Here is a 15,170-nt window from a genome sequence, read left to right as displayed (position 1 = left end):
CAAAAACCATAAGCCTTGGGGGGTCTTTGGGTGACCGCTAACGCTAATACAAATTCTATGTATGCCCAGATATGTCCTAATCTCCAATAGAGAGTTTCTCCAATAGAAAACTTAAAAAAGATGTCCTTTGTTAAAGATGGCGCCTCCATCCGACGTCCCTCTCTTGATCTAAGCTGGCCTCTCTCACTCCCTTCTCCTGGAACTAAAAAGGCACTGTCCAGCAGAAAAATGGTAGCACCAAGTTAGTCGTCCTTCTCCCGTTCTTGGACTAGGACGAAAGCGACTACGACTTCAGAGCCATTCTCCCGAGATCCCTGAGCATTGCTTCTTCCCCGCCCCAGCAACACCCACAACACGCCCCCATCCCAGCCCTCATCAAGATGGAGCGAACGGAAGTGGGGCGATCAGAGGCTGAGTAGGCTGGGCGGGTCCAGAGACACACTTCCGCCCCTCACCAACATGGGCGCGGGCCGGCAGTGCGCATGATCAGCTGTCTTTGGAGATACCCTAGTCCGGAGAGGGAGAACACGGTTGGGGGAGATCGGCGGCTGAAGCTGCCTTGGCCGGTGAGTGCAGGACACGGCGGGAGTCTGGAGACTGGGTGCGCCGGCGAGGCAGAGCAGCCTCGATTTTGTTTCCGTTTTTTAGGTTCAGGAACTCCTGGGGCGGAAGCCTTTGTTTTGAGGGAGGGGGCCGTGCCTGTTTCGTTATCGCCCCTTTTTGTGGGCCGAACTCACTCCCCGCCCCCGGGCGCACAAGTCCCCGCCCTCCCGCGCTGCTATCCGCGAGCCGATGGGCCGGACACTGCGGGACCCGCTGAGCTCCCGGTGTCCTTTCCTACCTCTGCGGATCAGCGGAGGCTGGGGGTGAGCCCGGCCGGGCTGGCCAGGTCACCGCGCGGGCTCCTGGTCGCGCGCCTGGCCGGCGCTCAGCTGCTGAGCGCCTACTGGTTGGTGGGCCTGCAGGGAGACGCCGCATTCTCAGGCAAGGTCTAGGCGCCTGACTTCTTTGCGAACTTGATTCTTTTTTCCCTTTGTGTCGAGACTTAGGGCTCTTGCAGGGCCCTCGTTCCCTGAGCGTGCACGCCACAACATCCTAGCCCGCTTTCCGTGTCGCATACCCCTAATGCTCAGGAAATGCTTCCCGATGTCCAAATAAGATTTGAATAAGTAGCCTGATCCCGTTGCTGGGTGTCCTCAGAGGCTGCCTCTGTCTGACAGCTGTGGGCCATAGAGACGCCTCCTGTGCCCTGGCCTCTGTTTCATTGCTTCCTTCTGCTGTCAGCGCTGCAAGCCTCAGAGGGGCACTTCCTCCGCAGGTTTGAGGATGGAGAGGTAGGTGGTCTCGAAACTCTGGTGCTACTTCTCCCTTAGGGACTGGGATCTTCTTGCAGCGCTACTTCCTCCGGACAGTTTCACTTTCAGTTCCTTTTTTTTTTTTTTTCTGGTTAACACTGGATACAAGCTTTCCATGGCTAATTCGCTGAAGATAAAGTCTGGGGGACCTTATGGGTAGAGAACTTACAAAAGTCTTACCCCTTTCCTGTCGGGATTATTTTATTGCTTTGTACAATGTAGCTGTTTTTTTCCTGGAGGCATCTGTCTGCTCAGCCCTTTGTTTTCCCTGCCCGCCTCCCCAGTCCGCGCCCCCCCCCCCCCCGCCCCACGGGTGTCAACGGTCGTTAAGGCAGGCACCTCGTAGATGGATTCCTCCCCCATTGTCTCTTCTCTTTCCGAACCCCGAACCTGGAGTTTCGCCCCTTTTTGCTGAGGCTCAGTTGATTTGGAGTTGTCATGGCAACATTTTAGCAACTGTGTTGCTCTACAGGAAGGCTTGGTGAATAAAATTGTAGCAGCTTGAAGATGATACACTTGGGCTTTAGGGTCTTTAATGAATGACATAAAGCTGGACTCCCCAAAACAAGAGCCCTGTCAGTAGAAAGGGGCCCGAGGGCCAAGTCTGGTCTTTATGGTTCCGGAGGTTTTTCCAATGGGTTTCAGGTTTCCCTTTCCTAGATTTGAGGACGGGAATTTTTCGGCGTACAGTATGTGCCTGAGAGGCTGGAAGAAGCGTCAGCATCCATGGCCCTGTGTTTTTTTTTTTTTTTTTTTTCTTTTCTGGCGGTACACGGGCCTCTCACTGTTGTGGCCTCTCCCGTTGCGGACCACAGGCTCCGGACGCGCAGGCCCAGCGGCCATGGCTCACGGGCCCAGCCGCTCCGCGGCATGTGGGATCCTCCCGGACCGGGGCACGAACCCGTGTCCCCTGCATGGGCAGGCGGACTCTCAACCACTGCGCCACCAGGGAAGCCCGGCCCTGTGTTTTTTGATAGCTGTGGTCTAAACATGGCCCTTCCTAATCCTCATGTCATGGCAGATCGTAATAGCTTTAATAATAATCCATCCAGAAATACGTTGTTTCTCAGTCTTGCAGTATAATTATTCCCTCTCCATCAGGAGATGGAGTGATAATTGGAGAGACGCGGAGCACTATTTGTAGAGTTGCTTTTTCAATCACTGTAGCCAGCCCTCAGTATCAGAATGGAGAAAGCTGATTGTCGCCTGCAGATGACTGGTTTATGTTCCTGGATGTGTCTTCAGGGAGCCTAGGTTCTAGAAACAGGGGAGCTTTCAGTTTCCTAGACTCACTAGACTCCCTGATTCCTACCAGGACTTAGCACTCAGGCCTGTGAGGCAGGAGATACGAAGACTTCCAAAGAAGGACCAATTCCTCGGATGTGCCCCCTCACAGAGAGATGAAGGGGTGAGTGAAAAAGAGGTAGGGTCTGGGATGGGAGATGGGAGGCCTGGGAGAACGCAAAATGGCTAAGAGCACTGGCTCTGGAGTCGGGCAGACCTAGATTTAGGTCTCAGCTACATCACCCTGCTGTGTGATCTGGTTTCCAGTTTATAAAATGCAAGTAGTGCTACCTACTCATAGTGCTGTTCTTAGTATTGAGTAAGATATTGCCTGTTAAGTGCTTAGCTCAGTGCTAAGTAAATACTAGCTCTTGTTATTCTAACCTAACCTAGCACCTGTTGGGAATGCCAATGAGTTTGGGAGCCATATGTTACTGGGCCAGTGAGCTTTTAATTCACTTCTTCCCTTATTCTTCCTCTTGTCCCTTCACAAACAGGCAGCAGAAAACAGCTGAAACGGAAGAGGGGACAGTGCAGATTCAGGAAGGTGAGTGGGAGAAACGGAACTGAGCTGAGACCAAGAGCCCATCGTGGCCTCTCCCCCTACCCCATGGGCCTATCACCTGTGCAAGCTACTTCTTTTAAATGACATGCAAGTGCAACAGAGGGAGAAAAGCAGTAACTCACAGACTTGTCCTTTTCCTAATTCAGGTGCAGTGGCAACTGGGGAGGACCCAACCAGTGTGGCTATCGCCAGCATCCAGTCAGCTGCCACTTTCCCTGACCCCAACGTCAAGTACGTCTTCCGAACTGAAAATGGGGGCCAGGTAAGGGAGGGGGCCAGGTGGCTGCAGGTGTTACCTGGGGTTGGGATTGAGGGAGGTAATTGAACCTGTCATGGGTAGAACCTGGTTTGGAGGATGAGGTGAAGATGTGGACTGTTTGGGGGGAAGGGGATGGGGGTCTCTGAAGGATTCTTGTTTGGGGGCCCTAACCAAGAGAAGCTTTATGAGGGATGCTGGAATCCCTAGCACTTACTCCCTTGTTCCCTCTTCCCCTCCTTCCCCTTTCCTCCCTGCCTCTAGGTGATGTACAGGGTGATCCAGGTGTCTGAGGGGCAGCTGGATGGCCAGACTGAGGGGACTGGCGCCATCAGTGGCTACCCTGCCACTCAATCCATGACCCAGGTACAGGGGTATGGGCTGCAGAGGGGACTAGAGCTCTGAGTAGTAACATGAAGAAGGGAACCAATAGGATAGGTGTGGCTAGGGATAGGGAAGCATCTAGGGCTGCCTTGACCCAAAGCACTAGACTCTCCCTTTCTGGATGTTTCTCCCTCCCTCTTCCCAAGGGATAGAAGCTGCAGAGTAGCTCATGGGAAGTATTTAACTGTCGCTTGTCTCTGTTCTCTTGCTCCCCTTCCCAGGCTGTGATCCAGGGTGCGTTCACGAGTGATGATGCAGTTGACACAGAGGGGACAGCTGCTGAGACGCACTATACTTACTTCCCCAGCACTGCAGTGGGAGATGGGGCAGGGGGTACCACATCGGGGAGTACAGCAGCTGTTGTTACCACCCAGGGCTCAGAGGCACTACTGGGGCAGGCGACCCCTCCTGGCACTGGTGAGATATTATGTGAGGATGCTGGCTGGAGGGGCTAGGATAGGCTGTGGGACATGGCTGGTGGGCAGTGGGCCTTTACTCGTGATCCCTTAAGTGATCACAAAGACGTGGGCAGGCAATGAGTCTGGGGCTGCCCTTCCAGCAGGAGGCAGTATGTCCTTTTTAGAGGAGGGTCCCAAGGCCTTGGCCTTAGCGCTTGGTGAGGTTCCTAGGCCTATGTCCTGACAGAACCTACCGTGCATCTTCATAGGTCAGTTCTTTGTGATGATGTCACCACAAGAAGTGTTGCAAGGAGGAAGCCAGCGCTCTATTGCCCCCAGGACCCACCCTTATTCCCCGTGAGTAACCCGGTTTCTTTTCAGTTACCAGAAATGGTCTTGATTCCTTCCAGATTTGGTGTAATTCCTCACCCCAAACTCCAATCTCATTTTTTGACCCTCCCTTCACTCTGGCCACTCTGGGCTCTGTTGCTAGGAAGTCAGAAGCTCCCCGGACAACTCGGGATGAGAAACGCAGGGCTCAGCATAATGAAGGTAGGTATGATCTGCATCTGAAGCTTGGAGCTCTCTGGTGGGATTGGGGGATAGCTGTGATGTTGAGGGGAGAGGTTAGGTAATTTTACCCTGGGGCCTTTGGTGAGTTCTCCCTGAGTCACCTTGTCCTCTACTTTGCCCCACAGTGGAGCGCCGCCGCCGAGACAAGATTAACAACTGGATTGTACAGCTGTCCAAGATCATCCCAGACTGCTCCATGGAGAGCACCAAGTCTGGCCAGGTCATGGAAAGACCCTGGTAGTGGGCAAGATGCCTGAATTCTGTCTCCTGGTATTGTTTCCAGAAATGGTAGAGAGTGGGCACACATGGCAGTAGTCTTTTCCTATCTCTCTCTGAGGTTCCTGAATCCCTGGGAGATGTTATTTCACCATCCTTAAGGGAAAATGAGGTCCAAAATGTAAACATGCTTTTGGAAAGCAAGCCAGGTATCTTATGTCCTAGTCCTCATTTTGTTGGCTTTTTCTTACAGAGTAAAGGTGGAATTCTATCCAAAGCCTGTGATTATATCCAGGAACTTCGGCAGAGTAACCACAGGTTGTCTGAAGAACTGCAGGGGCTTGACCAGCTGCAGTTGGACAATGATGTGCTTCGACAGCAGGTCAGACCCCCGCACCCTCAGTATAGCTGTCCTCAGCCTCCCTAACCACTAACCCAGCTTGGGCCTCCTCCTCCTCACTGGTGGGTGTCCTGGTAAGTTCAGGGACTTGGCTGTGCCAACTTTTCTACCTATTTCCTTACTGCCTCCTTCCCGTGGTAGGTGGAAGATCTTAAAAACAAGAATCTGCTGCTACGAGCTCAGTTGAGGCACCACGGAGTCGAGGTCGTCATCAAGAGTGATAGCAACTAATTGTGGGGATCCAGAGGCTTTGGGCCCTACAGCCCCTTTCAGAGAACTGCAGATAGCCCAGGAGCAACAGGCTAACCCCGTGCCCTTTCCTTCACTGCCCACTTCTGGCATGGGACTGGGGGGAGTTCAGAAGGCGTGTCTTTGAACTGAGGCCCTGTGATAGAGCAGCCTGCAGTGGTGTGAAACACACACGTGGATGTGTACTGACCTCCTCGCCCAACCCCACCGTGCAGCCCCTGGGCCCTTGTGCTCCTCTTGCACAATGCATGTGCTGTCTCCATGCTGGACACTGGACACACTGAACTGGGGGGCTTGCCCTGTGCTTGCTTAGAGTGCCAGCAGAGGGTCTGCTGACAAGCAAAGCTCTGGCTTGCCCCAGGACACTGGCGCTTCCACTGGTTCTTCCTTTCCCTGGAGCTCAGATGTGCACCTGAGGACTCTGGGGAACAGGCTTCAGCAAGAAGTGGGGATAGGATGCTTAGCAGTGGCTGCTGCCCCAGGAAGAGGAGATTGGCCGGCAAGCAGCTAAGGCCTATGCAGAAGTCTCTGAAGCCAGGGAGAACAACAGGCAGGGCCCACTGGGGGCCTTACCCCCTTGTGGGGACGGTTTTTCCCCCCCCACCTTTTCTTTCTTTCCTTTTTTTTTTTTAAGATAAAATATTAAGAGCCACAACTGTCTCCGTTTTTCTCCTTTTGCGGGCCCCAGGGCGGGAGGGAGGGGCCACATTGTGCTTTGACCAGTAAGGGTTGGGCCAAGGTTAGGGTGGGGTGCTGCTCCTGGACTCGGAGTCCTACTACCTGGGCCAGACCGGTGTGTCGTTGCCCGCCCACGCCCGGCAATCGCGAGGATTTCTCTAGCGGGCGTGTGTTAGGGCCACCGGGAACCCGTGCTGCTGGGGGCTGTGCAAGAGGCGGTGCCTTCGCTTCCGGTTCCGGTCTCGGCTTGGCTCCGGCTCCGGCTCTGGGAGGGCGGGGGAGATGCTGCGGGCGCCCAGGGGGCTGGCCGGGGCCGCATTCCTGAAACTGGCGTTTGCGGCGCGCACAATGGCTGGAGGTACCTGCAGGGGAGACCTGGAGTCTCGTATAGGCTGCGCGTGGAGACCCCCGGTGGAGGTGCACGCGGAGGGAGGCGCAAAGGGGCGTGGCGGAGGGCGTCCTCGCTCATCCCCCGCCGGGTAGGGGCGCGGCCAGGTGAGGGGGTGCCGCGGCAGCCGGGCCTTGCAGTCCTGCTCCCCTCAAGGCTCTCGTGCCCCCTGCCTCAGAGCCCACGGTCTTGCTCCCTGAACTCCGTTCGCTCCTGGCCTCGGGCCGGGCCCGGCTCATCGACGTGAGATCTCGGGAGGAGGCGGCAGCTGGCACCATCCCTGGGGCGCTCAACATCCCGGGTATGGGATTGAGAGGGGAAGCCCTGGTGGTGGAGTAGAGAGGCCGTCCAGGAGAGTCGCAGCCCATGGGACCTCACTTAGGATGGTGTGGGGAAGGCACTGGTTACGGGGCTCCAGTATTCCGGTAGCTCCCCAAACTTCCCTTAAGAAGGGTTGATTGGAGGCGGATCCTGGCCGCGGAACTGGCCCTTCAAGTTTGAGGGGATAACAGGCGACATGGAAGTGGCAGGCCAGCTTCTGTACACGCTCGATCTCCCCAAGGCTGAATGCCTGAGTTTGCCCGCTCCTCACAAACTAGGGAAGTGGCTTCCCTTCAAAGGTTGTGTGGCTGACTTCCTGTGCAGGTAGGCTGTATCTTGTCCTTGAGGTTGGGGGGGGTGGTCACCGTGTGTTGTTTTGGGGCCCCCTGGAGATTTGTTCGACCGCAGGACCAGTCCTTCCAGGCCCAGCCTCAGAGCCTGAGGTTGCCAAACTGCCGGCTTTCCATTCTGTCCTCTCGACTCCTCCTGCCAGTGTCAGAGTTGGAAACTGCCCTGAAGATGGAGCCAGCTGCTTTCAAGGCTTTGTACTCCACCGAGAAACCAAAGCTGGAAGATGAGAACCTCATTTTCTTCTGTCAGAAGGGCAGACGGGGCTTTCAGGCCACACAGTTGGCCCGGGGCCTTGGATACAAAGGGTATGGGGATGGTGTGAATTGCTAGCTGGGGCGTGACTGGGGACTGCCTCCTGGGCACTGCCTCCTGGGCTTGTCCTTCCCTCACCCCTCTTTCTCTCCACAGAGCTCGGAACTACGAAGGGGCCTATAGTGAATGGTTCCAGAAGGAAGGTTAGGTAGAAGGTGGCTTATTGAATGCTCCCTCCACCCACCCATGGCCTCCTTCACTAAGAGTGATGAAGGGGCTGACTTGCTGGGTTGGGCAACTTCTTACAGTGCTGTGCACCAAAAGCAACAAATAAAGAGCAGTTCATTAAAGTATTGGAAGCAATTTGTCAGGTGGACTGAAAACAGTTCTAATCTTCATCTAGACTTCATTTCAGCCCTAGGTTCTTCTTCCAGCATTCATCTGCTCCTGCACCCTCACACACCAAAACCAAAACAAAAATGAAAACACCCAGCAGTTTGCTGAGAGACTATAGTTCAGAACCACCTGGCAGTTTGTTTATTTATTCATTGGCCGCGTTGGGTCTTGGCTGCTGCGCGCCGGCATTTCTCTAGTTGCCACGAGTGGGGGCTACTCTTCGTTGTGGTGCGTGGGCTTCTTACTGCAGTGGCTTCTCTTGTTGCGGAGCGCGGGATTTAGGCGCGTGAGCCCAGTAGTTGTGGCACATGGGCTTAGTAGCTCCGCGGCATGTGGGATCTTCCTGGACCAGGGCTCGAACCGGTGTCCCCTGCATTGGCAGGTGGATTCTTAACCACTGCACCACCAGGGAAGTCCCTACCCGGTAGTTAAAAAAAAAGTCTTGGGCCCCATCTCAGATTTGGAGTCTCGGCAGTGGGACCTGGGCATTAGTGGGTTTACAAGCCCCTCAAATGATTCTGATGTGAAGTCAGGAGCCAGAACCACTGCTCTAGACCAGAGATCAGCAAACTATGGCCCCACTTCGTCTTGCTGCCATGACCATTGGCTTACATATTGTCTATGGCTACTTCTGGCTAAAATGGCAGAATAGTTGTAACAGAGACTGTATGTTCTTCGAAGCCTAACATTTTTACTATCTAGTCCTTTATAGAAAAAGTTTGCCCACGCTTGCTCTAGATCTTCAGGTCCCCAGCCCCAACCTCACTTCTCTCAGACTTTGTCACTGGATTGAGAAAATGAAAGGGCTCTCCCAGGCAGTCGCGTGAAGGAATGGATGCCACTCTTAAATCCTACACTTGTGTCAAACACAGATTACAGGTATGAGGAGTTCCTCCTGTGCCAGCAGAAAGAGGTCCCAGTTTTTAGCAACACTGTTCTCTGATCCCACAGTGGATTTAACAAAATTTAACTGGTAAAAAAAGAAAAGAAAAAGCACATGTTTACTGAGATAAAATGCAACACTATACAGTAGGTATGTAACTTCCCTCTAGCATAGTTCATGGTTTAAAGCAGCAGTTCCCAACCTTTTTGGCACTAGGGACTGGTTTCGTGGAAGACAGTTTTTCCACGGACCAGGGGCGGGGCTGAGATGATTTTGGGATAATTTACGCACATTACATTTATTGTGCACTTTGTTTCTATCATTGTTACATTGTAATATATAATGAAATAATTCTGCAACTCACCATAATGCTGACAGGGGGCGGCGCTCAGGCGGTGATGCGAGTGACGGGGAGCGGCTGTAAATACAGATGATCTTCACTCACTTGCTCGCCTGCCGCTCACCTCCTGCTGTGTGGCCTGGTTCCTAACAGGCCACGGACCGGTATTGGTCCGTGGCCCGGGGGTTGGGGACCGCTGGTTTAATGCATATGGTTCCAGACCTTTTAAATATATATATATATATTTTGCGGTACGCGGGCCTCTCACTGTTGTGGCGTCTCCCGTTGCGGAGCACAGGCTCCGGACGCGCAGGCTCAGCGGCCATGGCTCACAGGCCCAGCCGCTCCGCCGCATGTGGGATCTTCCCGGGCCCGGGCACGAACCCATGTTCCCTGCATCGGCAGGCGGACTCTCAACCACTGCGCCACCAGGGAAGCCCCCCCTTCTAAATATTTTAATGGCAGAGTTTTGACTTCTTAAATTTGATTTACAAAAGTTTTATTACTTTTTTTGTGGAAGAAAAGGTTGAATCAGAGATGGACCCAATTTTCTGATTTTTCAAGTTTCTGGAGAAATTCCTTCAGACATTTCCTGTATTCCTTGCCTTTCTCTCACCTTTTCCCCTTCTGCCTTTCGGGGGACTGAACCCAGCCCTCATACATCTTTTATCTCACAGTCTACACTGCACACTGTACAAAATCTTCCATTCGTCTGAGCTCTCCACCTCCTTTCACAGACCTATTTCACTCTCTCCCTGAAATAGTCACAATACTGTTAAAATACCGAGCTTAGATGGACATTGTTGGATCGGAGATGAAGTTGAAATATGTGAAAGAGTGTAGTCTAGGGTCTGGCAAATAATAGGTATCAGTTACTCTTTCCCCAAATACCCAAATTCCTTTGGTTCTCAGACTAGTTGGGAAATTTTTCATGGGATCTAATTTCCTTCTTTGAGTCTTTTTTTTTTTTTTTACATCTTTATTGGAGTATAATTGCTTTACAATGGTGTGTTAGTTTCTGCTTTTTAACAAAGTGAATCAGTTATACATATACATATGTTCCCATATCTCTTCCCTCTTGCATCTCCCTCCCTCCCACCCTCCCTATCCCACCCCTCCAGGTGGTCACAAAGCACCGAGCTGATATCCCTGTGCTATGCGGCTGCTTCCCACTAGCTATCTACCTTATGTTTGGTAGTGTATATATGTCCATGCCTCTCTCTCGCTTTGTCACAGCTTCTCCTTCCCCTTCCCCATATCCTCAAGTCCATTCCCTCTTTGAGTCTTAACTTTTCTTTTTTCCCTCCTCAAGTTTTGTAATTTGATTTCTTTTTTTATTGAGGCATAATTTACCTACAATAAAATGTACTGGTTTTTTGGGTTTTTTTTGGTCACACGGCATGTGGGATATTAGTTCCCCGACCAGGGATTGAACCCATGCCCCTTGTAGTGGAAGCATAGAGTCCCAACCACTGTACCGCCAGGGAATTCCCTAAAATGCACTGTTCTTAAGTGTTCTGTTCATTGAGTTTTGACAATCGTATGCTTACAGGTAACAAGCAAGATACAGAACACCAAAATCCCCCAAATTTCTCTAGGGCGCTTTTCCAGTCAATTCCATCCCTAATCTCTTTCTAGGCAACCATTTTCTATCTTCTAACTAGAAAACTAGTTTTCTAGCTTCCTTCCTGGCCTGCTAACCTACACTACTTGCTTTCTTCAGTTTAGCTGATGAGGGTTAGAGAGGATCCTGGGAGTAAACTGGGCTGGCCCACTACATGACCACGCCCTCTGGCTTGATCATTGTTAAGAGAACATTCCTCTTTCTCCCTCATTGACTATATGGTTCATAATATTGATAGGCTGTGCCAAGCCATTACCTTGCCCTTTAACATTCTCTTTCCCTTTCCTCATAGCTAACTATTTCAGCAGGTGAGGCTGCAGAGCTAGAGCTTACCAGCTCTGTGTCTTTCCCCTGCCTTCTCTCTTTCCATGCTACATCAGACTCCTCTCTTTCACCATATTTTATCTACCGTAGGTTTGTGTTGACTGTGTCATCATATCTAGTACATTATGTTTTTTGTTGTTTATCTCTCTCAGTTGATTGTGAACTCCTCAAAGGAAGAAACTGGCTTTCATTTCCTCACCTCCAGTGCCTGGGATCTGAGTTCTCAGTAGGTGTTTGTTGAGCATAACTGGCCTCCCCACTTTCAGAATCTTCTAATGTCAGTCTTTCTGAAACATCGCTGCCTGCGCAATCTTAAAATAACATTTTAATCTTATCAGTCAGAGTTGATAATTTACAATAGGTCCTTGTTGCCTAGTGGCTCAAGCACACGTCCTGGCCTGGCATTTCGAGCAGTCTCTAGTCTGGGTCTGGCAACACCCTGCCTTTTCAAACATATCTTTCAGTGCCAGCTCCCATCAGGCTAGTTTCTTTAGTGGCCCCAAAGTAGACCCTACTCCTTTCTGACCCTGCCTTTACTCAACATTTACCCTGTTTGGGAAGCTGCCAGCCTCTTTTGTGCCACACTCAATTTCACAAAAATTAGAAGAATGTATTTGGCAGGATGCTTGCGGTCTTCATCTAGAGGGCTTGTAAACTGAAGGAAAGGGAGAAAAATAACCAGATGAGATGGTATAACTGATCCATGAAGGACAGAAGAAACAGGAGAATGGTGGAGAAGGCACACACCTCTATGTAGCACTTAACACACTGTATTATAAATTATGTCGTTCTTCCCCTTTGGACTGAACTCTTTAAGGGGAGGGACTGTTTATCTTATTTTTGTATGGCCAACAATGAAACCAGAACCTGGCATAAAGGAGGTACTCAATAGATGTTGAATTTTTATTGCGGTGTTTAATAATTCCCAGGGGGGAAAATGCAAGGGGAGAAAGTTGGGAATAATACTCACGAATGGTATCATGGCATGTTATTATGTAAAGAGCAAAGGCTATGAATCAGAGTTCTGAGTTCCAGTTCTGACTCAGCACTACTTAGTGGTCACTGCAAGTTACTTTTTAACTATTCCACTTCTCACTTTCCTTATCTATAAAATGGGGGTTAAAAGACTATCTCTTTGGATGGTTGTGAAAGTTTACTGGGATAACATATGTAAAGTGCCTGTCATTTAAAACATGTGGATTTAGAGATGTACATATGAGTAAACACAAGAAGATAAATAATAGATATCATTGAAACTTGATGGAAGGGAACTTATGACTGGTAGTGGAAAAGTGGTTTTTTAAAAATATTATTTATGTTAACTTACAAGGGGGTTGTTTTGTTTATTTATTAGGCCGCGTCAGGTCTTAGTTGCAGCATGTGGGCTCTTTCATGGTGGCATGCTGGCTCTTTGTTGCAGTGCACGGGCTTCTCTCTAGTTGTGGTGCACAGGCCCCAGAGAGCGCGGGTTCAGTAGTTGCGGCATGCAGGCTTAGTTGCCCTGTGGCATGTGGGAACTTAGTTCCCCTACCAGGGATCCAACCCGTGTCGCCTGCATTGGAAGGCGGATTCTTAACCACTGGACCACCAGGGAAGTCCCCAAAACTGTTTTTTTTTTTTTTTTAAAGAAAATATATTTAATAGAACAGTCAGACAATATAAGTGTTCAGCTTGATGATTTTTTACACACTCATTTAAACACTGCTGTGGTCAGAAAACATACACTGTGATTTGAATCATTTAAACCACGTTGAGACTTGCTTTATAGCCAAGTGTATGGTCAATTTTTGTATATGTTTCATGAACACTTGAAAAGAGGGTATATTCTGTAGTTTTAGGGTGTAGTGTTCTATATATGTCAGTTTGGGCCAGTTTATTAATTATTTTGTTCAAATCTATAGCTCTACTGACTTTTTTTGTCTGCTTATTCTATTAGCTACTTACAGAGGTATGTTTAAATCTTTCATCATGATTTGAATTTGTCTTTTCTGCTTTTCTGGCATTTTTACTTATATATTTGGAGACTATGTTATTATATGTTACAGATTGAGAATTGCTACGCTTCCTCCGGAATGGATCCTTTTCTCACTATGTCCTTCTTTATTTCTGGCGATGCTTCCTACCTTAAAGTCTATTTTGTTTGCTGTTATTACAACTACACCAGCTTCATTTAGGTTAGTGTTTACATGGTAATCACAGACCATGTCTCCTGGAATTCATATTAACCAAAGAAGAAAACACGAAGCACAATTAGACACAAGAAAAGCAGATTTTTTTAATGAAAAGAAAATATCAGTTAAGCTCATAGCCAGAGACTCTAAGGAGAATATGCGTCAACAGAGTTGAGAGTCTTCAGAACCTAGACTTGATAGTATTTCCCAGTGGGAAGCCCTTCCAGCTCATTTATTCCACTAGTTTTCCCCACCCTAATCATATTCCTCAACCGATCAAGTCCTCCAATTAATTGACCTTACCCAAATTTCACTATTATTTTCCTCATGATTTTATTTTGCTCCTAATCTAGTTGATTCCATGCATGGTTCATCATTATCATCATTCCTTTGCATAACTGGGACTAAACTTATCAAGAAAATTCAAAACCAATATGAAGAAAATGTTAAAACATGACGAAAAGACCTTAAAAGAAGACTTGCACAAAAGAAAAGACTTAAAACGTTCTTGGATAGGAAGACTCAGTTCCATAAATATATCAGTTTAGTTGAAATGAAGAATAGCCAGAAAAATCTAGAAAAAGAACATCGGTAAGGGGGAGCAAGCCCTACCAGCTATTAAAATATATTAGTTAGCAATTAGATAGATGAGTTCCAAACCCCACACTGTATACCAAGATAAATTTCAAAGATTTAAAGTAAAAATGGAAACTATCAAGAAGAATTATTTTGTTATCTAAAAGTGGGGGAGATATCTCTAACTTTAAGTCAAAATTCAGAAGCCATGAAAGAAAAGACGGAGAAAATACAAAACAAGCAAGCCTCTGTGTGGTAAAGACAAACATCACACAAGTCAAGTCAAAAGACAAACAGCAGGGGACTTCCCTGGTGGTCCAATGGTTAAGGTTCCATGCAGGGGGCACAGGTTCAATCCCTGGTCGGGGAACTAAGATCCCACATGCTGCGGGGCCAAAAACAAAGAAAACAAAGACAAACAGCAAACTAGGGGAAAAATTCAACTCATAGCATACACAAAGGGCTAATTCCTTGAATATAAAGAGCCCTTACAAATGGATAAGAAAAAGACAACTATCCCAATAAGAAAGTGAGCAAAACAAATGAAGGGACAGTTAACAGAATACACATGACTCTTAAACCTACAGGGATGCTCAGCTTACTCATAAGAGATACAAATTAAAACTAAACTGAAGTTTCAATTTGCATTTATCATTTTAGCAAAAATTTAGATGTTTGATAAAACACTTTTAGCAAGACTGTGGGAAAATAGATACGCTAATAGATTATGTAAATATAAATTGGTACAACCTCTATGGAGGGCAATTTGTCAATATCAATAAAAATAATTGTAAGGTCGGATCTTAACAAACGGCACCGTGAAACAGAGGAAAGCTTCAAGTGAGCTTTATTAGGGAGCGCTCCCGGGCGAGGTTCACTGGTCCGAGAGAAAGGGGGCCAGAGAAATCGCACCCGGGCGAGGGTTGGGCAAGATTTTATAGGGGAAGAAGGGAAAGGGGTGTGGTGAAATCTGGGAGGGCGCAGGGTATTCCTTATTAGGTGGTCTTTTCGGGTATCCTGGGGGACCGTTAGTCCCGCCCCTCGAAAGGCGGGAAGGCTGGGCTGGGTTCAAAGTCCCCAGGTCAGTTCCTGGAACTGGGTGGTCCAGAATGTCTCCAGGGCAGTTTCTGGAACTGGGTGGTCAGGAGAATTTCGGTCTGATGCAACCTGTGAATCTGATTGTGTT

General features: G+C 49.1%; 2 protein-coding genes across 7 annotated transcripts in view; both read left to right on the top strand.

The window, feature by feature from the left end:
* Positions 1-452: 452 nt before the first annotated feature.
* USF1 (upstream transcription factor 1) lies at positions 453-6,327 on the top strand. Of its 4 annotated transcripts, none has more exons than XM_079941572.1 (11): positions 453-566; positions 2,671-2,763; positions 3,137-3,186; positions 3,351-3,466; positions 3,725-3,826; positions 4,066-4,261; positions 4,512-4,599; positions 4,736-4,794; positions 4,941-5,035; positions 5,285-5,413; positions 5,573-6,327. In XM_079941572.1, the coding sequence occupies exons 2-11, from the start codon at positions 2,756-2,758 to the stop codon at positions 5,660-5,662; spliced, it is 933 nt and encodes a 310-aa protein (XP_079797698.1). In that variant the 5' UTR covers positions 453-566; positions 2,671-2,755; the 3' UTR covers positions 5,663-6,327. The 4 variants fall into 4 exon arrangements, with proteins under 4 accessions (XP_079797698.1, XP_079797699.1, XP_079797700.1 ...); XM_079941573.1 differs by lacking the exon at positions 453-566 and adding an exon at positions 795-984; XM_079941574.1 differs by lacking the exon at positions 453-566 and adding an exon at positions 1,005-1,334.
* Positions 6,328-6,392: 65 nt separating this feature from the next.
* Positions 6,393-15,170, top strand: part of TSTD1 (thiosulfate sulfurtransferase like domain containing 1) — a 46,267-nt gene continuing 37,489 nt past the window's right edge. Inside the window, exons 1-4 of one of the 3 annotated variants that reach the window (XM_079918103.1) lie at positions 6,393-6,716; positions 6,925-7,047; positions 7,561-7,723; positions 7,827-8,567. In XM_079918103.1, coding sequence (XP_079774229.1) covers positions 6,641-6,716; positions 6,925-7,047; positions 7,561-7,723; positions 7,827-7,878 — 414 coding nt within the window. In that variant the 5' untranslated portion in view covers positions 6,393-6,640 and the 3' untranslated portion in view covers positions 7,879-8,567. Of the gene's footprint in view, positions 6,717-6,924; positions 7,048-7,560; positions 7,724-7,826; positions 8,568-15,170 lie in introns of those variants that run through there. The other 2 variants (XM_079918104.1, XM_079918101.1) reach the window with 2 other exon arrangements.

The sequence above is a fragment of the Stenella coeruleoalba genome (genome assembly GCF_951394435.1).
Source record: "Stenella coeruleoalba genome assembly, chromosome: 1".
Classification (NCBI taxonomy): domain Eukaryota; kingdom Metazoa; phylum Chordata; class Mammalia; order Artiodactyla; family Delphinidae; genus Stenella; species Stenella coeruleoalba.
Note: the sequence above shows the minus strand (reverse complement) of the source record. Positions and strands in the feature narration are given on the sequence as shown.